Source organism: Bos indicus, chromosome 28, assembly GCF_029378745.1.
Source record: "Bos indicus isolate NIAB-ARS_2022 breed Sahiwal x Tharparkar chromosome 28, NIAB-ARS_B.indTharparkar_mat_pri_1.0, whole genome shotgun sequence".
In the NCBI taxonomy this organism is placed as follows: domain Eukaryota; kingdom Metazoa; phylum Chordata; class Mammalia; order Artiodactyla; family Bovidae; genus Bos; species Bos indicus.
The window spans coordinates 13,289,990-13,314,681 of NC_091787.1; the positions used below are offsets into that span (position 1 = coordinate 13,289,990).

A 24,692-nucleotide genomic window follows, 5' to 3' on the forward strand; every position below is an offset into this window, starting at 1 on the left:
GATTAAAGCATTGTCCTTTAGAGCATGAGGAAGTAGGTACCTTCAGAAATTTGTTTTGATGTTCATATATCAAATGGGAAAAAAGAATAGTAACATGCACATTAGTGAGGCTCCTACCACAGTAATCAAGCTGTGGGAAGGTAAGGACAAGAAAGCATGATCTACCTCTGTCAAACTGAGTTCATCCTCTAATATGTTTCTTAAACAGTCTATTTTTCTTGAGAAACAAATGAACAAAACAAAACAAAAAACCTCTCTTGTTAAACTCATCCAGTTCTTGGAGTTTCCTGTTCCCTAAATGAATAACTCTTACAAAATCTCCATCCCTTGCTTACCATGTCTTATTATAATTATTCCATGTGAATTAAAGGAATCCTGAACTCTCAGACTATTCTTCTGAACCTGAGGCAGTTGGTGTTTTCAGAACTTTAGTCTGGTGTTGATGTGTAGAGTAGAAGTGAGTACTCTAGTAGGAATCACACCAGGTAATCAGTGTCTGAGGGGGTTAGGACTCGACTGTTTTGTTTCCACAAAACATAGTTCATTTTCTGAAAGCCCTTGTCTACTAATCTTCAGTGTAATGATATTCAGTGTTCAATGTCTCTGTTGGGCTCACTCCATTCTCTTGAGTTTCCTGATTTCTGAATCAGCCACTCTCTGGTTCCCTGTGTTTTGAATATATTTCACCTTTTTCTGTCTAGTTTTAAAGTGTGTATTAATAAAGTATTAAATGTTACTGCCAGTTTCCTTCCCCTATTTTTACTGAAGCATGTTTTTATTTTCCACTCAAACCAGAAGAGTAAAGAAAATGTATGCTGGATTTTAGTTCACACCAGAAAACTGAGCCTAAAGCAAAAGAACTGACTGTGTAATAGGGCATTTGTGTAAAAGTCGAATTCAATTAGAAATGTACTAGGATTCATAAGATGTGGTTATTTTTCTCATTTCTAGAAGACTGGAAAGTTGATGACCTAATAGACAGCACCCAGGAAAATCAAGATGAACATTTTTGGCAACTTGCTTTCACCAGCAACAAAACATTAAGTACAGATAGTGGTGACAGAGTAAGGAAAACTTTAAATCTAGGTACAGACTCCATTCCTTCAAGCAATTTTCTATATAAAATATGTGACTCATGTGAAGTGAGTTTGAAAAATATTTCAGGCTTAATTATTAACAGAAAGAACTATTCTGGAAAGAAACCTGATGAGTTTAATGTATATGAGAAATTGCTCCTTGATATTGGGCATGACAAAGCTCCTCTTGGAGGGAAATCTTATAAATATAATCAAAAAAAGAATGTCCTCAATCATGGACAGGATCTCACTCAGTCCATTTTTGACCAGCCTTTTGAGTATAATGAAAATGGAAGAGGCAACCATGGAGAGGCAGCCTTTTTCACAAATAAGAAAGTTCAGATAGGAGAGACACACTGTAAATATAATGAATGTGGAAGAAACTTCATCCAAAGTTTGAAGCTCAGTTTATCTCAGAGAACTCTTTTTGAAATGGAGCCATGTGAATGCAGCATTTGTGGTAAGTCCTTCTATATGGATTTAAGATTCGGACATCAGAGAGCTCTTATGGGGGACAGTCCTTATGAATATAATGAATATGGGCAAATTTTCTGCGGCAATTCAACTTTTGTTATCCATCAGGGAACTTACACAGGAAAGATTCCCCATGAATATAAAGTCAGTCACAAAACATGGGAAAAGTCAGCTCTCTTTAAACATCAGATAGTACACATGGGGGGAAAACCTTATGAGCACAATGAAAATGGAAATACTTTCAACAAGAAGTCACATCTCACCCAACTTCGAAGAGCTCACTCAGGAGAAAAAACCTTTGTGTGTGGTGAATGTGGGAAAACATTCTGGGAGAAGTCAAACCTCACTCAGCATCAGAGAACACACACAGGAGAGAAACCCTATGAATGTACTGAATGTGGGAAATCCTTTTGTCAGAAACCACATCTTACCAACCATCAGCGAACACATACAGGAGAAAAACCCTATGAATGTAAGCAGTGTGGGAAAACATTCTGTGTGAAGTCAAACCTCACCGAACATCAGAGAACACACACAGGGGAGAAACCCTATGAATGTAATGCATGTGGAAAATCATTCTGCCACAGGTCAGCCCTAACTGTACATCAGAGAACACACACAGGAGAGAAACCCTTTATATGTAATGAATGTGGTAAATCCTTCTGTGTGAAATCAAACCTCATTGTACATCAAAGAACTCACACAGGAGAGAAACCCTACAAATGTAATGAGTGTGGGAAAACCTTCTGTGAGAAATCAGCTCTCACTAAACATCAGAGGACTCACACAGGGGAGAAACCCTATGAGTGTAATGGATGTGGGAAAACCTTTAGTCAGAGGTCAGTACTCACTAAACATCAGAGAATTCACACAAGGGTGAAAGCTCTTGCAGCATCCTGAACATTAAGAAGCCTTCATCCACGCTTTCAAATATGTTATACAGGTTTTTAAAATGAGATGAATGAAACCCAAAGAATATCACAAATTCCTTTAGAGAGTGAGATTTTGTTGTAATTCAGATAATTAGTACTAGAATAAAACCTTATTCATGTTTTGAATATGTAAAAGCTTTCCAAAAAAAGTAAAACTTTTCATCAGAAAATTTATATTGAAGGGAAATTCAGTTACATAATATGGTGGAAAAAAAAAACACCTTTGTCTAGAATTTATGTTGTGTAGTGCCGTATTCTGGATGTGATACAAAAATTTTATTGTTGTTAATATAATAGGTGATACTCATTTGCAGTCATATTCACAGTGGAATCTGAAGTTTAAAGACGTTAAATGACAACAGCATTAAACATTTATGTGAAGAGTCCTTGATGTTTGCAGGCCTTCTGTGGGTATGCTAATATCATAGAAATTTGAGGTATTCTTGATTGGTATATTAGAGCCTAACATGCTTATGAAGAGAAAATCTAAACTCTTAATTAACTGTTAGAGTCTATATTAACATTTCCCACACTAGATACCATCAATGTCTTTTTAGGTTGTAATAATTATGTATATTTGTATATGTAAATGTATTTATATACACTTACCAATACACAGTGATGTGCTACAGTAAGTTTATACTGACTTGCAAGCACTGCTGATAAATTTTCAGGAAGTTTATGAGCCAGTTGTTAAACACAGTCATTATTTTAAAGTATTAATTTACAGTTAAATATTCAAAAAACAAAGGTAATACATACTCAACACTCATCATTTCCTAATTATTTCACAGTGTTTTGCTATTATCTTTGTTCTCTAGGTTATCTGTATTGTTAAATCAGCATGATGAATATTATATAATGATGTAGTACTATACATCTGTGACCAGCCCTACGTTCAGTGCCATTGTGTTGGTAGTGTGGCATTAGTGGCAGTATTTACAGTGGCACATCACTGTGTATATATGCAAATACATTTGGCAAATTTAAAATACTAGCCACATACCCCTTCTCCCATTTCCATAGATAAATGGCTCTGTCCATTACTGCTGAATGGCCTCTTCAAAAAAGAAGCCAAAATATGTTTGTGGGGAGGTTTTTAACTACCTATGCATCAATCTTATTTTCACTACTACCCGAGACTCTCTGTAATGTGGCCAGTATATGCTGTTTTACTACCTGTTGCTTACCTTTCTTCTAATTTTGCTGGCATATGTGAATGAGTATGGCCATTATTACTGAGCTTCCACTTCGATAAAAAGGCCAAACAATATTTTCCTGAAGTTACTCGGCTGCCTTGGGTCAGTCAATAATGTGAATGCTGTTAATAATAATGATAATTACATAAATTTTGCAAAGGTTAACATCAGTTATGAACAGTAACGCTCACGGTATTCGGCAAATAAAAGTAGCGTTGTATAATGAAATGCTTCTGTTCTACTCTTGGTGCTTTATTGCTGTATCTATTTGGGCATGATGTGTGTAACCCAAGTTGTATGTAACTCAGGAACTATGTATTTGTATCTAATTTAATAGAATGTAATATACTATCTCTCTCTCCTTTGTCCTACCGTTTTCTTTGCTTCTTTGGAAAACACTGATAAGCAGTTCCAAGAAACACTGCCCCCCAAATAGCCATTCCCTGCTTCCTCCTTGTTGGGCCATGTTTTGTCTTTTTGTCCATCCTTTCCCCAGATGATTTAGGGGTAAATCCATATTAGTCTAAGTTAATCATGAATATTCTGTTCTAATGATTTTGTTGGGATGGACAGGTGAATAATGAGATACTTGGAAAATATTCTCAGTGCTTCGGGGAAAGAACTCAGTGATAAAATATTGTCATGACATGAGAACAGATTGTCTCTCATCTGCTGAACTTTTTCATGGCTGTATGTTATCCTAGATTATAGTTGTGGCCTGGTAGGGCAATAGCCTGAAGAGAACAGTACACAAGATGGGAAAAACCTGACTCAGAGGTACTGTCACTGAACTGCACAACTCTTTCTGGACCTGCTCTCTGCTCAGTATTTAATTCAAATACTAGGACAAAAGAGGCTTCTTGTTTATTCTTGGAGATGTCTGTTATTTAGCACTGAAGGCATTCACCTGATTCAAATGAATTCTTTTCTAATAGAAGTGTTAATGTTCTATTTAATGTTCTGGTGTTACTGTTCTAGTTTTAGAGATGAATTATTTTCTTTGACAGATTAATGTAGGGAGGGCTGTTTGTATCAGCCATGGTTCTAGTGAAAAACAATTCTGATCCAACTAAGAAGACTTTCATGGCAGACTTACTACAGTGGTTTGCCAGAAACAAGGGATATTGAAGCACCTAGAGATTAGTGTCCCCAGGAGGCCATTACCCTTCTAAGTCCATAAGGGCAAAGGATGGAAGCAGGTGTTCACCAGAGCCCAATAAGAGCCGCTGCTCTTGTGGAGGAGGGGCCATCTCATGGGAGATATTGTCATCTCCAAAATTATGGACCACATTTCTGGAACCCAATCAGATGCCGTCTGCAAGTGAGCCCACGTGGGCACAGAGAACGTAGAGGGGAAGGTCTGGGTGGAGCTACTGGAGAATAAGCAGCACAGTGTTTTTTATTCCTGTAAACTCCTATATAATGGCTCAGTATTAGAAATAAAATTATTCTTCTAGTTGAAAGTTAAGTATTTCTGCTTCATTGTGCTTTTATGCTGTCATAAGTAAATTCCTTTTGGAACTGAGCACTGTGGCAGGTATGTCTCTCGTTTGATATATGTGAAGCAGACATGTTAACTTGATTATTCATATAACCCCACATGATATTTCTTGTCATATGTGGTGTGAGGTTAGCAGCTCTGTGTTCTTCCAAATAAATAGCAAGTCCTCTCTGCACTGTTTGATTAATTCGTTCTTTTTCTTGTTGGCTTGATATGACCACTGGGGTAACTGGGTACCTCTCTAGGTAGCATAATAGTAGATGTTAACTCACATATTATAATAAGTACATTTTATGGGATTTTTAATTCAAATATAATATTTTGACAGTATTTCTGGTTGGTAAAATTCAAATGCCCATAAAATAAGACTCTGGTATGTTATAAATTCTCTATAGGTAGATATATAAGGTTAAGAAAGTGAAAGTGTTAGTTGCTCAGTGTGTCTGACTCTTTGTGACCCCATGGACTGTACCCCACCAGGCTCCTCTGTCCGTGGAATTCTCCAGGCAAGAATACTAACATGGGTAGCCACTCCCTTCTCCAGGGAATCTTCCCAACCCAGAGATTGAACCCGAGTCTCCTGCATTGCAGGCAAATTCTGTACTATCTGAGCCACTAGGGGCACCCATACATGTGTTAAATTACATGGCAAAAGGCCCAGGATACATGCTGATCTAAAAGCCAATTGTTATTTTAAGGGTGGTAACTATTGCGTGTGGAGAAGGCAATGGCACCCCACTCCAGTACTCTTGCCTGGAAAATCCCATGGATGGAGGAGCCGGGTAGGCTGCAGTCCATGGGGTCGCTAAGAGTCGGGCTCGACTGAGCGACTTCACTTTCACTTTTCACTTGCATGCATTGGAGAAGGAAATGGCAACCCACTCCAGTGTTCTTGCCTGGAGAATCCCAGGGATGGTGGAGCCTGGTGGGCTGCCGTCTCTGGGGTCACAGAGAGTCGGACACGACCAAAGTGACTTAGCAGCAGCAACTATTGCATGTAGAGATTGAAGAACACTCTTCTGTTATACTCCAAAGAGTATGTATGCCCTCTTCGCACAGTATGGGCCCTGGCATAATCAGCATAGTCCTAGGAAAGCTTAGGAAATTCCACTACCCCCTGGGCACAGATCAGCGCTGCCATACTTCACCAAGTTCTTCCATTTTAAGAAATAAATTAAAGAGTGACAAGAGCAGAGCTTGTCATCACTAGGGGCTTCAAGGAATTCTGAAAACCCTCTTTATTCTCTAAGGACTTGAGCCTCTTTTGAGGGGTTAGACAACTGAGAACGTTTGGCCTGTGTGTTATTGGAAGTAAGTTCAGGATACGATCACCTCTTTTACATAGAGATAACAGCACCCCACTCCAGTACTCTTGCCTGGAAAATCCCATGGATGGAGGAGCCTGGTAGGCGGCAGTCCATGGGGTCGCACAGAGTCGGACACTACTGAGTGACTTCACTTTCACTTTTCACTTTCATGCATTGGAGAAGGAAATGGCAACCCACTCCGGTGTTCTTGCCTGGAGAATCCCAGGGACGGGGAAGCCTGGTGGGCTGCTGTCTATGGGGTCACAGAGAGTCGGACACGACTGAAGTGACTTAGCGACTTAGCAACTTAGCAGCAACCTCCCCTATTTTGTGGATGAGGAATATGAACCCAGAAAGGATCAACCATCCCATACTCTAGACTCCAAACATGTTCAGGGTGGCATGAAAAATATTAAGCCTCACTTCTCCACCTCCCCAAGTATCTGAGGGGAACCTGCTCTTAAACAGTGTGTGTCTAAGAGTAGACACCAGTTTCTCATTGTCTGGAAGACAATCCTGAGTGTGAAAGGAGAGGCAGGCTGGGAAAGGGGAGACTTAGTTCCTCAGACGACAGGAAGGAATTTGAGATTACGTACTTAAAAAGATTATGTAGTGGCTACTGCAACTCTTATACATTCTTCTAGTAATATAACCTATTTTTGTGTACATGGAGTTGGAATTTACCTCAGATGATACCATCTCTTCTGGCCCCATGTCTGTATTCATCCAGGAATAATCCTTTGTTAAAAATAAGCCAATGAGAACCCATTCTAGAATTTATCAAAAAGTCATCATGACCAGATAGCTTGTGTCCTTCTTGCTGTCAGCAGCCATATAAAGAAAATACATCTCCATGGGAGAACATGATCAGTATAAAATTTTCCCACTTATAGACATACAATGGGAAAAGTTGTCAGAAAGAGTGATTTTATGTAGTGTGGAAAGGGAAAGACCTCAATGGGGAGGCCAGCATGGAGGGACGGAGCCATTTGAATATCTGGAGGAAGCTGTGTGTGTGTGTGTGTGTGATGCATATATATGTATAACCTGTTTTGTTTTGGCATTGGGCCCATTTTCTATCTTGAACTTGACCTCCTCTTGCCTGATACGACCCATCACTTCATATCCAGTCTATACTTGGCAGGGAAGGTATATTTGGCAGAGCCATAGACTCTGGGAGGGTTCAACTCATGAGTAGACTATATGTCTTCAGCCACTACCCCTGTTATTGCTTCCAATTGGAGACTGCAGCTTCCAATTGATAGGTTGTCCTGAACCTACCCCTTTATCTGTGTTTTTTGGGGAAGGCTTATCCTGTTGAATCCCTGTTATTTTCACACTATCTTACTCTGCCATCCCAACACCACTTATTGAATAGGCCCATTTCTCTCCACTTCTTTGAAACACTATCATAGACTAAATTCTTATCACAATCTTAGGACTTAACATGTATATTTCCCCACTCAAAGCTAAAATATTTAGATTATTATAGTCGTTAAAGATACATTTTCAGATAAGTATTAGTCTCCATTTTCACAAAATGTTTGGCTCTTCCCAATATTACACATAAAATTTACATTTGTTCTAACAATGAAACCAAAAGAAATAAATAACTTGAGATTTTGTTGGGAATGTTGTGCCATAATATGCTTCATTTTTTATTCAGAAAAGTGATTTGTACCTCTAATTACTCAAATCTTTTAAACTGTTGTTTAATAAAGTTCATTTCCTTCATATAGATTCTGCATATTTGTTATTTATGTCTACATATTTTTCTTTGAACTTGTAAACCTCTTGACTGTATTATTGTGGACATAAGAGGGACAATTTATATTATTAAAATTTATATACCAATAAAGATTTTCACTGTATGCTCAATGAAAAGATAGTCACAAAGCATTTGTTTAAAAAAAAAGAGCTGGTACTTAAAGTTAACTTTGAGAGAAGGGGGTTTCTTTTGGGTAATATTTGTTTTTTTGTATGTTTTCATTTTTGTTTCATAATTGTGTAATTTTTCCCATTTAACATAATTTGCAACCCAGGAGAATCCCTGATTACCATGGATATGACACTTTTTAATTGTTGGCCTCTGTTTTCAGCTTTATTTAAATGTTGTACCTGTATTCATAAATGAAGTGGATATATTGGTGACATACATCTGTGGTAGTTTTATGTTAGTATAGAGTCAAGGTGTGATTATAGCCCATTTCTGAATCATCTTCTTGGGATTATAAAAGAGGAGTATCTCCAGAGAGAAGAGGTTATTTATTTAGGAAGCACTGAAGGAGGGACCATAGAGGCTAATGTCCACTGAATCCAGAAAAGTGACAAACTGGGCCTCTGACACTGGGAAGGCAAGGTGCAGCCCTCTGCTCTGCACGTGTGCAGTTCACTGCCTCCAGCTTCCTAAGGCTCCAGCGTCTCACCTTCAGAGACCTAGTTGGGGCAGAGAGCTGGAAAGGAAGTTTGTGCACTTTGGGGTTCTGTGGAGTTTGACAGTCAGAAAAGAAGATTATTTTACAGTGGATAGATTCCAAAATTTCTCCAGATGCTTCTCAGTTGGGTCCATTTACATTTTAATTTATGCCCATAATATTTTTGTGCTTGCCCTGGACTTACCTTCAGATAAAGGCCTCTGAAGACAGGCTATGCTCCAGGGTCTGTGTTTCAGTGTAATGGGAACAATGCAGAGAGAGAGGATGCAGACTGGAATTAAGCAGGGGATGGGCTGTGGTTGCATTTGTTACTTTCCTTGAGGAAAGCTCCTTATGTCAGCAGCCAGATGTGTGCAGTAAAATGTATACATCTTAATTCCAGAAGATCTTTCTAGAGCTGTACATGCCAGGGCATGACCTCATGCCCTGTTATTGAGGAGAGTTGTTAAAGGCTCTCTGATAAAAGCTAAGGCTATGGGGTGTTAGTGGTGTGTAGTAAAGCACACTGTTCAGAAGCATGGACTTTGGAGTTAGGTCTGCATACATGTCCAGATTCTACTGCTTAATAATACATCTGTGATTCTACATAGGCATTCTGCATCGAGCCACTGAAAACCTAAGTTTATCCCTCTCTAAAATGTGAATGACAGCGGTGCCTACTTTATAGAGTTATAGGACTTAAATAAGTAAATTTTAAATTTATTCATTCAATTAATAGGAGTCAGACAATTTTACAGTTGATTAAGAGTTACTTGAAAATCAAACAAAAAAGTCTTTGGAGACTTACGTCACCAAGATAGTGAAGTAGGAGACCCCAGCATCCCCCAACAAAGATCAAAAAATAATTACCCAGGAACAAAAACAGCTCTGGGAGATCTCAGGAGTCCAATTAAGCCTGGAATACAGAGCAAAACAAGAAACCTGAGAAGAACTCAAAAAGAAAAGGAAGTACCACTTCATTTTGCCTGCATCATCACACTCACCCTCGCCAGCAAGGCTCGGTGCCAGACGGGACAACCCTGCTAGAAAGTTTTCTTGGAAAAGGAGGAGCAGGCAAGCAGCCAGCCTCCCCAGCCTTTCAGGGCATCACACAAAGGACTCACTTAGGTTTCACTCCACCCAGAAACTGGCACAGCTGAGGTGAACAGAGGTAGCTAGGAACAAGGAAGAAGAGCAGGGGCCACCAGTATCAGTCACACAGTGGAATAACCACGGTTCTGAGTCACCTGTTCTGCAGAGGATCCCAGCAGCTTTCCCACTGAAGAAACCAACAGCCAGCACAGCCACACAGTCCCTTCAGATTTCACCAGTTTTTGCCCAACAGATATTTGCATTTACCGACACCAGCTGCCTGAGTCCTTCTTTACTCCCTTCAGCTCCACCCCCTCCTCCAGAGCCTGGGATCCACAAGAGCACATAGTCAAGACCTCTGCAGCTGGGAGAGTGTAAGACACCAGCCTAGACCCCACACTAACCTCTACCACCATAGGCACCCTTGAGGTTAGCTCCTTTAGCTGTGCTTTTGCATAGTGCCAGCCTCTTTTTTTTTTTTTCCCCCCGGTCTTTATTGAATGTGTTACAGTATTGTTTCTGTTTTATATGTTTTGGTTTTTTAGCCACAAAGCACTGGGATCTTAGTTCACCAACTAGGGATCAAACCCACACTCCCTTCACTGGAAGGCAAAGTCTTAACTACTGAACTGCCATGGAAGTCCTTGCCAGCCTGACTCTTGTCACCAATTTCTTTTGCCATGTTCACACCTGTTGTGCTATCCTGTGGCCATGGAAGTGCATGCTGTCAGCCAAGTTCCCCATAAATGCTTGTGGGCCTGGATTCAGCCATATCTCAAGTCACTGGACTGTATCTCTCGATTCACTGGCAGAAAAGACCCTGATGCTGGGAGGGATTGAGGGCAGGAGGAGAAGGGAATGACAGAGGATGAGATGGCTGGATGGCATCACCGGCTCGAACGTGAGTCTGAGTGAACTCCGGGAGTTGGTGATGGAGAGGGAGGCCTGGCGTGCTGCGATTCATGGGGTCGGAAAGAGTCGGACACGACTGAGCGACTGAACTGAACTGAACTGAACACACTGCCAGCTTTGCACTGCATTCCTCTGGCCTGAACTATGTCACTAACATCTACTGCTGTGTGCCTGTGGCTATACCTTATAGCCATAGGAGTGCAAGGCAATCAGTTCATAGGGGTACACACCAACAGCCAGGGCCCCCACAGCAGCCAGTGAGCCCACAGCTGGTGCAGGCCCTTTTTGCTGGCGTTGGTCCTCACCGCTGTGTGTCTGCAACCAACCCCTGTATGAACACCTATGCAAGAATACAGGGATTATGAAAAATTAGGGAAATACAACAATAGCAAAGAAACAGTAAACTTACGGTGAAAGTGGAAGTCACTCAGTCGTGTCTGACTCTTTGCAATCCCATGGACTGTATAGTCCATGGAATTCTCCAGGCCAAAATACTGGATTGGGGAGCCTTTCCCTTAACTGACCACAAAGAAATAGAGATTCATGAATTGCTTGGTAATTCAAAATGCTTGTTCTAAATATGCTCAGAGAGCTACAAGAGAACACAGATTAAGAATTTCATGAAATCAGGAAAACACAAAAACAAAATAAGTTTAATAAGGAGAAAGCATTAAAAACAAAAAAACAACAAGATTTTAGCTGAACAACACAATGAAGAATAACTTCACCAGCAGACTATACCTTAAAGAAGAAAGAATGAGTGAACCCCACAAAAAGATCACTTGTAATTTATCCAGACAGGAGGAGAAAAAAGAAGTGAAGAAAGACTATGGGACTAATGTGACACCATTAAGTGAAGCAATATATGTATCATGTAGACCCAGGATAAGAGTGAGAAAGACAGAAAATTTATTTAAAGAAATAATGGCTGGAAACTTCCCAAACCAAGAGAGAGATTTGGACAGCCAGGTACATGAAACCAATAAATCACCCAATCATTTCAATCCAAAATAATCTTTTCCAAGACACATTTTAATAAAACTATCTGAAATCAAAGACAGATAAAAAGCAGCAAGAGAAAAAAAATTTCTCTCATACAAGGAAACCCTCATGAAGCTATCAGTGGATCTTTCAACACAAATCTTGCAGGCCAGGTTACGTTTGAAGTGCTGAAAGAAAAGAACTGTTAATCAAGAATACTTTACCCAGAAAAGTCGTCCCCTTTCCCAAACAAAAGCTGAAGGAATTCATCACCACTAGATTGGCCTTTGTCTAAATTATTTCATCTGATTGATGATTGTCACATAACTTTATTGCTACTTCTGTCTTGGGTATTCCTTTGGAAAAGGTGTATGGATTCATTACATATTCTAATATATTGTCTATAGATTATAAGATAAAGTCAAGTATATATCTGCTGATACTTTTTGAGTTGCCCTGTCTTTATACTTAGAAAAGTCTCTTTAATAGTAGGCTTCCCTGGTGACTCAGATGGTAAGGAATCTGCCTGCAATGCAGGAGACCAGGGTTTGATCCCTGGGTCGGGAAAATCCCCTGGAGAAGGAAATGGCAACCCACTCCAATATTCTTGCCTCAAGAATTCCATGGACAGAGGAGCCAGGCAGGCTCTAGTCCATGGGGTCACAAAGAGTTGGACACGACTAAGTGACTATCACTCACTCACAGATCAGGGCTTATGAGAAATGCTGGAAGGAGTTACTCAAGTAGAAACAAAAAGATGCTAATTAATAACATGAAAATATACAACAGACTGGTAAATATAGGTATTCTAAGTCAGATTTGGAATACTCTTAATACTGTAATATGTGGTGTGTTAACCATTTAATTCTAGTATCAGTATAAACCTTAAAGGACAAAAGCATTAAAATAACTATAGCCGTAATAGTAAATGGACATACAATACAAAAATATGTAAATCAACAGCATAAAATGGGATTTAAAAAAGCACAGATTTTGTACATGATGGAAACTGTTTTGAGCTTAAACTGTTTTGTCAGTAAAATGTTTCAAATAAGCCTCATGGTAACCAGAAAACAAAAACCTATAGTAGATTCACTCAAGAAAAGGGAATCAAAGTATACTTTATGCAAAAGAATGAAATTGGACTGTTTACATGCAAAAGAATGAAACTAGACCTCTATGTTACATCACTCACAAAAATTAAAATGGATTAAAGTCTTAAACATAAGATCTGAAATGATGAAACTCCCAGGTGAATGCATAAAGAGCTCCTTGACATTGGCAATTATTTTTTGGATGACACCTGAATCACCAGCAACAAAGGCAAAAATCACAAGTAGGACTGCATCAAGCTAAAAAGCTGCACAACAAAAGAACCAAACTATGTAGTGGGGGAAAATATTTGCAAATAATAAAAGTGGTAAGGGGTTAATATCCAAAATATATTAGGAATTCACACAACACAATGGCAAAAAAAAAAAAACCTGAAATAATTCTGTTTTAAAATGGGCAGAGGAACTGAATAGACATACCTTCAAAAAAGACATAATTGATGTTGAAACAACATCGCTAATCATCAGGGGAAATTAAGTCAAAGTGACCATGGCATATCACCTCACACTAATAACTCTTATCAAAAAGACAGTTCAGGGCCCTCCCTGGTAGTCCAGTGGTTAAGAATCCATGCTTTCACTGCAAGGGGTATGGGTTCCAAAAGACAGTTAACAAGTGCTGGTGAGGAAAAGAGTACTCTGGTGCACTGCTGGTAGGAATATAAATTGGTAAGGCTACCAAGGAAAACAGTACAGAGATTCCTCAAAATGTTAAAAACAGCACTACCATATGATCCAGGAATCCCACTCAGTGTATATCCAGAAGAAATGAAATCACAGTCTCAAAGAGATCCCTGCACCCATGTTCATTGCAGCATTATTCACAATAGCCAAAATATAAAAACAACCTAGGTGTCCACTGACAAAGGGAAAAAATAGAAATAATATATACATATTTTACATATATACAATGAAGGATTATCCAGCCATCAAAAAAGGAGAAAATCCTGCCATATGAGATAACACTGATAGACCTTGAGGGCATTAGGTTAAGTGGAATAAGTCAGACAGTGAAGGACAAACACCGTATGTTCTCATCTATGTGTGGAATCTAAAAACTCGTAAAAACAGTGTAGAATGCCAACGGGCTGAAAGGTGGGGGAAATGAGAAGATGTGGGGCAAAGGGTACAAACTCATTCATTAGATGAATAAATTCGTGGATCTAAGGAAGAGCTTGGAGACTGTATAGTCAATACTATTGTATTATATAATTGAAAGTTGGTATGAGAGCACAGCTTCATTGTTCTCACCATAACAACAAAATAGTAATTAACTAACCTTATGGTGGTAACCATTTTGCCATCTACAAGTGTATCAAATCATCACATTTTACACTTTAATCTTACACAATATTATATGTCAATTATATTTCAATAAAACTGGGGAAAATCTCTGTCTTCTTATAGAGCTTATTTTCTAACAGGGACAACAAACATAAAAATGGTTACTTATTACTCCCAGAATGGCAGCAAATGTAAAAACAGTTACTTTTGACTCCACAGACCCACTCCCATGTGAAGCAAGCAGATGCTTCACATTATGTGTAATGAAAGTTTTTTTTTAAAGCAAAGTCTCTGGAAATTGTCCTAAAGGCATATGGCAAAGAGGAAACATTCAAGAAAATCTACTCATGGTCATTAAGAACAGCAGGAGTTTGTGGTATTTGAACCTCAACTACCCCCACCCCTGCCTCCCTAGCTCTAGTCACATGCTATGGCCTCTGCCTGGGAAAGGCAGGCTTCCAGTCATTTCTTACATTTCTCCTGCAGCCTCTTTTACAGCCTGCGTTGTAGACAAGTGCAGCTGAAGAAAAGCCAAGAGCTTCTATTCCCCAGCACACTGAGAATACTGAGGCCCCAGTCACCCCCAATTTGACTATGTTGGGTAGAGGTTCCAAGCCAAAAGGGAAAATGAGAAGATCAGAGGCTACTATGTCCACACAGCATTATCCTAAAATATGGGTGTCACAGAAGAATGTCACTGTCTCCACTCCTACATCTGGAGCATGGCTCAGAGATTTCTGCAAAGGGGAAAAGGCAGATCATAGAATCAAGAGGTCCTATGCTCTCTCCAAGGAGACTGAAGGCATCATGAGAGATGTAGGCTAAATCATGGAACATGTAGTTTACTAGAAAGAAGCAAGGAAAAGACAAATAAGTGTCTACCTGAGCTCAAAATGCGTCTCCAATATTGACCTCAGAAACTTTTCACAGAAAGGCTGTCCAAAGCCAGTCACAAAAAGAGAACCTTGAAAGCAGCAAGAGAACCAACTTATCGCATATGAGGAATCACCAAGAAGATTATCATTAGATTTTTCACCAGAAACCTTAGATGCCAAAAGGCAGTGGGTGGTATATTCAAAGCTCTAAAGGAAAAACAAAAACACAACAATCTGTCAAGTCAAGAATCCTATATCTTACAAAACTGTCCTTCAAAAATGAGAAGCTAAGACATCGGAAGATAAACAAAGGCTGAGGAAGTTTGTTACCACTAGATCCATCCTTAATAAAATGTTTAAAGGAGTCCTTAAGATAGAAATGAAAAGACACTAGACAGAAACTCAAAACTGTTAAATAAATATCTATGGTAAAGTTAAATACATAAATAATTATAAAAACTAGTGTTACTATAATTTTTTTGTAACTCCATTTTTTTCTATGTTAATATATAGATGCATTGAAAATTATTAGTGTATGTTTTGGGATACATAATGCACAAAGATGTAATTTTATGACATCAGTAACTGAAAGGGGTTGGGATAGAGCTGTAAAGAAACAGATTTTTCATATCTTATTAAAGTTAAGCAGGTATAAATTGAAATTAAATGTTATTAACTGTAAAGTGTTAAATGTAATCCCTATAATAAATGCAAATAAAAGTAGCTATATAAAATACACAAAAGGAAATGAGGAGAGAATTAAAAACACCAAATACTTTGGCCACCTGATGCAAAGAACTGACTCATTAGAAAAGACCCTGATGCTGGGAAACATTGAAGGCAGGAGGAGAAGGGGACGACAGAGGATGAGATGGTTGGATGGCATCACCAACTCGATGGGCATGAGTTTGAGTAAGCTCTGGGAGATGGTGATGAACAAGGAGGACTGGTGTGCTGCAGTCCATGAGGTCACAAAGAGTTGGACATGACTGAGTGACTGAACTGAACTGAACACTTCACTACAAAAAGACTAAATGGAAGACATTGATGTAGAAAATAAGGGGAAAAAGTTATTAGGCATATAGAGAATAAATAGCAAAATGACAGAAATAAATCCTTTCTTATAAGTGATTAAATGTAAATGGATAAAACTCTCAAGTCAAAAGACAAAGATTGGCAGAAGGATTTTTTATAATGAGCCAATGGTATGCTGTCCTACAACATATTCACTTTTCATCTGAAGACAAAAATGGATTAAAAGTGGAAGGATTGAAAAAGATATTATGTACACATAATAGCCAAGAGACAGCAGAGGTCTCTATACTATCAGTTTTTTTTAAAGGCTTTAAAATTTTAAGAGATAAAGCATTATATTTTGTTAATAAAAATTGAAAAATACAGATGTACCCCAGTGTTCATTGCAGCACTATTTACAAAAGCTAGGATATGGAAGCAATCTAGATGTCTATCAGTGGATGAATGGATAAAGAAGCTGTGGTACATATATAAAATGGAATATTACTCAGCCATAAAAAGGAACGCATTTGAGTCAGTTCTAATGAGGTAGATGAACCTAGAGCCTATTATACAGAGTGAAGTAAGTCAGAAAGAGAAAAATAAATATCATATATTAACACATATATATGGAATCTAGAAAAATGGTATAGATGAACCTATTTGCAAGGCAGCAGTGGAGACACATAGAGAACAGACTTATGGACATGGGGGTGGGGAAAGGATGAGAGGATGGGGTGAATGGAGAGAGTAACATGGATACATATACACTACCATATGCAAAATAGATAGCCAATGGGAATTTGCTGTATGTCTCAAGAAACTCAAACCCAGGCTCTGTAACAACTTAGAGGGGTGGAATGAGGTGGGAGGTGGGAGAGAGGTTCAAGAGGGAGGGGACATATGTATCCTATGGATAATTCATGTTGATGTTAGCAGAAACCAAGGCAATATTGTAAAGCACTTATGCTTCAATTAAAAATAAACTTTGTAAAGAAGTATAGTGATGTGAAAGTGTTAGTTGCTCAGTCATGTTTGACTCTGCGACCACATGAACTTGTGGCCCACCAGGCTCCTCTGTCCATGAAATTCTCCAGGCCAGAATACTGGAGTGGGTAGCCATTCCCTTCTCCAGGGGATCTTCCAAACTCAAGAATCCAACCCAATAAAAGGTTCCACCCAATAAAAGTTTCAAAAATAATCATTTATGCACCTAATACAGACCATCAAAATAGATGAGGCAAAAATGAACAGAAAAGAAGAGAAATATATAGTTCTGCAATACTTCTTGGAGACTTTAATACTCTATTCTCAATAGGGGATAGAGGACCGAGATAGAGAAATAAAGGATTAAAAAAACACAGTAAATCAACTAGATATAACAAATGCATACAGAAAACTACCAAACAATAGGAGAATACACATTCTTCTCAAGTGCACATGGAACATTCTCCAGAATAGGCTATGTTAGTCCACAAGTTAACTCTCAATAGATTTTAAAAGATAGGTGTCATAAGAAGTATCTTCTCTGACAACAACAGGATGAAGTTAGAAATCATAAATAGAAGAAAAGCTAGAAAATACACAGGTTTGTGGAAATTACAAGACACACTTAAAAAACCAAAGGGTCAAAGAAGAAATTACAAGGGAAATTGTAAAATACTTAGAGACAAATGAAAGCAAAAACAATATATCAAAACTTATGGATTCCATGAAAGCAATACCTATCAGTAGTTACATTTAAAAATAAAACGGAGCTCAAAACAACCAAACTAGGAACTAGGAAAAGAAGAACTAGCTAAATTCAAACATAACAGAAAGAAGGAAATAATAACAGAGTAGAAGAAAATAGAGAATAGAAAAGCAACAACAAAAAAAAATCAGCAAACTGAAGAATTGATTTTGAAAAGATGAATGAACTTGACAAAACTTTAGCTTGATTTAAAAAAAAAAAAGAGGGAAGGCTCAAATTACTAAAATCAGAAATGAAAGTGGGGACATAGCTGCTCATCCTACTGAAATAAAAAGAATTAAAAGAAAGTACTGAGTAATTTATTCCAACAAATTGCATAACATAGATGAAACAGATTCCTAGAAACACAAAACCTACAAAGATTGACTCATGAAGAAATAATATCTACGAAGATTGACTCATGAAGAAACAGAGAACATGAGCAAGATAAAGATGGCAAATAGGAGGATGCCAAGCCCACCTTCCTTCACAAACACGTCAAAACTACAACAACATATAGAACGACTTTCCCTCAAATTGACTTGGAGACTAGCAAAACAGCTCTTCTACAACCAAGGCTGTAAAGAAAGCTCCTTACAGGGTCTGGCAGGAAGAGAGGAGTGACCTGGTTGGGACCCACACCCCTAGTGGTAGACACAGAGGAGGAGCTACATCCCTGAGGAGTGAGAGGTTTGAACTACACATTAGGCACCTCAGCTATGGGGGTCTGATACCAGAAAATATGAGCCTTCTTAGCTTGTTAGGAGCTTCTTAGCTCCTTCTTAGTTTGAGGAGTATGTGCACAGTTTTGCTTTACTCCTGGTCACAGCACAGAGGCAGTAGGTTGAAAACTGCCTGGGACTCTGGCAGGCATGCCATGACCATCTCAGGGTACCTCCCAGCCTACATCAGGCTCCTGCTCCAGCCCCTCTTGCAGCGATGCTATTTCCCAACCTAAGGTAGAGACTACTATTGTTAATGATAGTGTGCATATGGGGAGGGAACAATTGGGTAACGCCAATTAATCAATAGTAGAAACAGCAGACAGAAAAATCATCAAGGACATAGAAAACTTGCATAACACCATCAGCCAACTATGATTTACAGGACAGAAATGGTATGGACCTAACAGAAGCAGAAGATATCAAGAAGAGGTGGCAAGAATACACAGAAGAACTGTACAAAAAAGATCTTCACGACCCAGATAATCACGATGGTGTGATCACTCACCTAGAGCCAGACATCCTGGAATGTGAAGTCAAGTGGGCCTTAGAAAGCATCACTACAAACAAAGCTAGTGGAGGTGATGGAATTCCAGTTGAGCTATTCCAAATCCTGAAAGATGATGCTGTGAAAGTGCTGCACTCAATATGCCAGCAAATTTGGAAAACTCAGCAGTGGCCACAGGACTGGAAAAGGTCAGTTTTCATTCCAATCCCAAAGAAAGGCAATGCCAAAGAATGCTCAAACTACCACACACTTGCACTCATCTCACATGCTAGTAAAGTCATGCTCAAAATTCTCCAAGCCAGGCTTCAGCAATATGTGAACCGTGAACTTCCTGATGTTCAAGCTGGTTTTAGAAAAGGCAGAGGAACCAGAAATCAAATTGCAAACATCCACTGGATCATGGGAAAAGCAAGAGAGTTCCAGAAAAACATCTATTTCTGCTTTATTGACTATGCCAAAGCCTTTGACTGTGTGGATCACAATCAACTGTGGAAAATTCTGAAAGAGATGGGAATACCAGACCACCTGACCTGCCTCTTGAGAAATCTGTATGCGGATCAGGAAGCAACAGTTAGAATTGGACATGGAACAACAGACTGGTTCCAAACAGGAAAAGGAGTAGTCAAGGGTGTATATTGTCACCCTGCTTATTTAACTTCTATGCAGAGTACATCATGAGAAACACTGGGCTGGAAGAAGCACAAGCTGGAATCAAGATTGCCAGGAGAAATATCAATAACCTCAGATATGCAGATGACACCACCCTTATGGCAGAAAGTGAAGAGGAACTAAAAAGCCTCTTGATGAAAGTGAAAGAGGAGAGTGAAAAAGTTGGCTTAAAGCTCAACATTCAGAAAACTAAGATCATGGCATCTGGTCCCATCACCTCATGGCAAATAGATGGGGAAACAGTGGAAACAGTGACTGACTTTACTTTTTTGGGCCCCAAAATCACAGCAGATGGTGACTGCAGCCATGAAATTAAAAGACACTTACCCCTTGGAAGGAAAGTTATGACCAACCTAGATAGCATATTGAAAAGCAGAGATATTACTTTGCCAACAAAGGTCCGTCTAGTCAAGGCTATGGTTTTTCCAGTGGTCATGTATGGATGGGAGAGTTGGACTGTGAAGAAAGCTGAGTGCCAAAGAATTGATGCTTTTGAACTGTGGTGTTGGAGAAGACTCTTGAGAGTCCCTTGGACTGCAAGGAGATCCAACCAGTCCATCCTAAAGGAGATCAATCCTGGGTGTTCATTGGAAGGACTGATGTTGAAGCTGAAACTCCAAATTTTGGCCACCTCATGCGAAGAGTTGACTCATTGGAAAAGACTCTAATGCTGGGAGGGATTGGGGGCAGGAGGAGAAGGGGACGACAGAGGATGAGATGGCTGGATGGCATCACTGACTTGATGGGCGTGAGTCTGAGTGAACTCCAGGAGTTGGTGATGGACAGGGAGGCCTGGCGTGCTGTGATTCATGGGGTCGCAAAGAGTCGGATATGACTGAGCCACTGAACTGAAGTGAACTGACCTGAGGGCCCTCTTTCAGTTTGCAGATGGCCACCTTCTCTTTGTATCCTCATGTGGTTGAGAAAGAGGGCTGGGGGAGGGCAGGCTGTCTTGTGTCTTTTCTTCTAAAGGAACTAAATTTATCATGAGGCCTCCATGCTGACGAGCCAACTACCTCCCAAGGACCCCGTCTCCAAATACCATCACACTGGGGATTAGGGCTTCAACATACAAATTGGGACAGTGAAGAGGGGACACAAATGTTCAGTCCATTACAGGGTTTAAATAGACAATTTTCCAATGGTCTTGCTTGGTCCAGCAGTAAGATCTAGAATATTGGAAGGCGGTTGAATGCTCTGCATGCCCTTAAAATAGCTCTGCATGAGTATTTTCCTTAGCTAGACGGTGGAGCTGTGCATAAGACTGCCACTTACCCTGCTTTCTTGCCAGCAATCAGCAACTGGTATTGTCAGACTCTAGATGTATTACCAATCTCATTTCTTTCTTTTTTTTAAGAAATTTGATTATGACTATTTTATTTATTTATGGCTGCACTGGGTCTTTGTTGCAGTATGCAGGCTTCTCTTATTGTGGAGCATGGGCTCTAGGCTTGCAGACTTCAGTAGTTGTGGTGCCTGGGCTTATTGCTCCTTGGCATGTGGAATCTTCCCAGAGCAGGGATCAAACCCATGTCCTCTGCATTGGCAGGCAGATTCTTAACCACTGGACCACAGGGGAAGTCTGCCAATCACACTTCTGAAAAAAAGCTCATAATTTTAATTTGCATTTCTGAAATTACTTCCAGAAATGATTTCCCATGTAGCTCAACTGGTAAAGAATCTGCCTGCAATGCAGGAGACGCTGGTTCGATTCCTGAGTCAGGAAGATCCACCGGAGAAGGGACAGGTTACCCATTCCAATATTCTTGGGCTTCCCTGGTAGCTCAGCTGGTACAGAATCCCTCTGCAGTGTGGGAGACCTGGGTTCAATCCGTGAGTTGGGAAGATCATCTGGAGAAGGGAATGGCTACCCACTCTAGCAATCTGGCCTGGAGAATTCTATTGACTGTATGGTCCATAGGGTCACAGAGTTGGATACAACTGAGTGACTTTCACTCTGAGATTACTAATGAGCTTGTACATCACATATATTGGCTTTTCATTGCTTTTGTGAATGACTTCATTTTTAAATTGTATTTTTCCATATTAATTTGAATAATATTTTATATATTTTAAACAGTAGTTCTTTGTCTATTGTATTTTTTGTGTATGTTTTCTCTAACTCTCCCAGACTCCCTCTGCAGTGCCTTTGGCCTTATGAGAGTTTTGTGTTTTTGTGTAGGCTGATCTTTTGATCTTTCCCATTTGATTTTTTTTCTTTTGAATTTTATTTTAAAATTCTTCTCTAACCCAAGATCACAGTATTTTCTTTAATTAACATTAATACTATTTTAAAATATTTAAGTAAAATATTTAAGCCTTGAATCAATATGGAATTCACTATTGTAGATAGTTTGAGGAAGGAATCTAGTTTTACCTTTTAACACATAAAGCCAGGTGCACCAACTCATTATTAATGTTTGTAATTGTAGTTTAATTGCAACTGTAATGCCACAGTGTATTAGCATGTCTCCACACATCTATTTCTGGACATTCTAATTTATTTGATTAGTTCTTAATTCATCTTAGAGTGTGGAATCCTGGATTAGATCTTGGAACAAAAAAGGGATATTAATGGAAAAATTGGTGAAATCTAAATAAAGAGTATAGTTTGGTTAATAGCATACCAATGTTAATTTCCTTTTTTTTTTTTTTTTTTTTTGGCCTGTGGAATTTTAGTTCCCTGACCAGGAATTGAATGCAGGCCCTTGGCAGTGACAGTGAGGAATCCTAACCACTGGACCACCAGGGAATTCCTATGCTGTTAATTTCTTGATTTTGATAATTGTACCGTTTGCAGATGGGACATGGAAAGTATAAAGTAAATTCTGGAAAATCACTTTATGCTATAAATAAAAATGTACTGAAATACCTGATTAAAAGAACACAGAAGGCTACCACTGACCAAACTGAGACAGCTTAGCTTCAAAAAGAATAACTGGTAATGGATTATTACACAACAACCAAAAAAATGTCATGAGTTCCTAGTGATACAGAAGAGAGATGTAGAAGAAAGAAAGAAAGCTCTTCCTCATGGAAAAAAATGCCAGCTAGCAAATACAGAAGGAATGAGAATAAGAAAATCACCATTTTATAAGCCCCACAGTATTAACTGACTTTACAACAATCATCCATTGGTACTAAAACCATTGACTGAAATGTTGAAGGTGAACAGGTTAAATAATTATAAGGCCTTAAAGCATTGCTTCCTCTCTCTCCCCAGAGTACTTATCAATTCCAGGAGAAAGTGTACCTTTACAATGGAGATTGCTGGTGATCAAACTTTAACCAAATACTCATACTCATTTTCACCAGTAGAGGGATAATCTGGTGTTTAGTTCCCCTTTCTGTTGCAATAAGAGGTGTGCAAAGCACCTGTGTTGTGCTCTTTTCCAAAATATAAAAAGCTGATCTGCATTTAGCCATAAGGAAACAATCTGACAAATCCAGGATATGGGATATTTTACAAAACAGCTGGTCTGGATTTTTTTTTTTTTAATTAATTTTATTTTTGGCTGCTTCCACATGTAATGTGAGATCTTCCCTGACCAAGGATCAAACCTGCTCCCCCTGTGCTGGAAGCATGGAGTCTCAACCACTAGGCCACTGGAGAAGTCCTGGATATTTAAAAAAATCAAAACAAAAAGATAAACTTTGTTCTTAGATTAGAGAAGATAGAAGAGGCACAACAACCAAGTGTAATATGTGAGACTGGATTGAATTCTGGATTGGAGAACTATTTTGAAACAATTGCATAAATAAGAGTTGTGTTAGATTATATTATTGAATTAATCTCCTCAGATATGAATGTGATGTATGGGAATGTGACTTTATTCTAAGGATATACATGCTGAAATATAGAAGAGTGAAGTGTCATGATCACTGCAAATTTCAAGTAATTCAGCAAAAGTTATATATAGAAAGAAGTACCAAAAATATTACAAAAAGGAATTTAGGTGATGATTATTCAAGTGTTCATTTTAGTTTTTTCAGCTTTTCTTTAAGTTTGAAAATCAAAATGAAAAAATTAGGGGTAAAAAACCGCATTGTGGTTAAAACTTCCCTGGTGGTCCAATGGATAAGACTCCATGCTCACAATGTGGGGAGCCCAGGTTCGATCCTTGGTCAAGGAACCAAACCCCACATGCTGCAACTAAAAAAAAAAAGATCCCCCATGCCACAGCTAAAGGTCCCACATGCTACACTAAGGCCTGACTCAGCCAAAAAAAAAAAACAAACCAGCATTTTGGCATACACCTTGCATCTGGAGCTTGATGTCTAATGCCACTCCCCACTGAAAGGAACCAGAACTCACTGGAGAATTGATTGTTCCAGGGCTGGAGCAGGAAGAGTGTAAGATGAATTTGGGACATCGTGTTATACCCTAAAGGAAAGAAGTATTCAAAGTAACCACAGGGCATGTCAGGTTGCAGGGGCTTCTACCAGTCAAATTTGAGATAGTTGAACACCAATATAATTAGGTACAATAATGAATTGTAAACCACTGGGAAAAATAGGAATTTGTGAGTCTATATGTATAATAGGAGAAGGCAATGGCACCCCACTCCAGTACTCTTGCCTGGAAAATCCCACGGACGGAGGAGCCTGGTAGGCTGCAGTCCATGGGGTCGCTGAGTCGGACACGACTGAGCAACTTCACTTTCACTTCTCACTTTTATGCATTGAAGAAGGAAATGGAAACCCACTCAAATGTTCTTGCCTGGAGAATCCCAGGGACGGGGGAGCCTGGTGGGCTGCCATCTATGGGGTCACACAGAGTTGGACACGACTGACGTGACAGCATAGCATAGCATAGCATATGTATAATAAATTGGCAAAAAGGAGATTTCTTGCTTATGATAGATTAAGAGCAAATTGGTAAATATGG

General features: G+C 39.1%; 1 protein-coding gene across 1 annotated transcript in view; it reads left to right on the forward strand.

Annotated features, from left to right (window-relative positions):
- Positions 1-8,227, forward strand: part of ZNF248 (zinc finger protein 248) — a 28,088-nt gene extending 19,861 nt beyond the window's left edge. Inside the window, exon 6 of the mRNA XM_019953996.2 lies at positions 952-8,227. Within this exon, the coding sequence (XP_019809555.2) occupies positions 952-2,450 (1,499 nt within the window). The 3' untranslated portion in view covers positions 2,451-8,227. The remainder of the gene's footprint in view (positions 1-951) is intronic.
- The last annotated feature ends 16,465 nt before the right edge of the window (positions 8,228-24,692 follow it).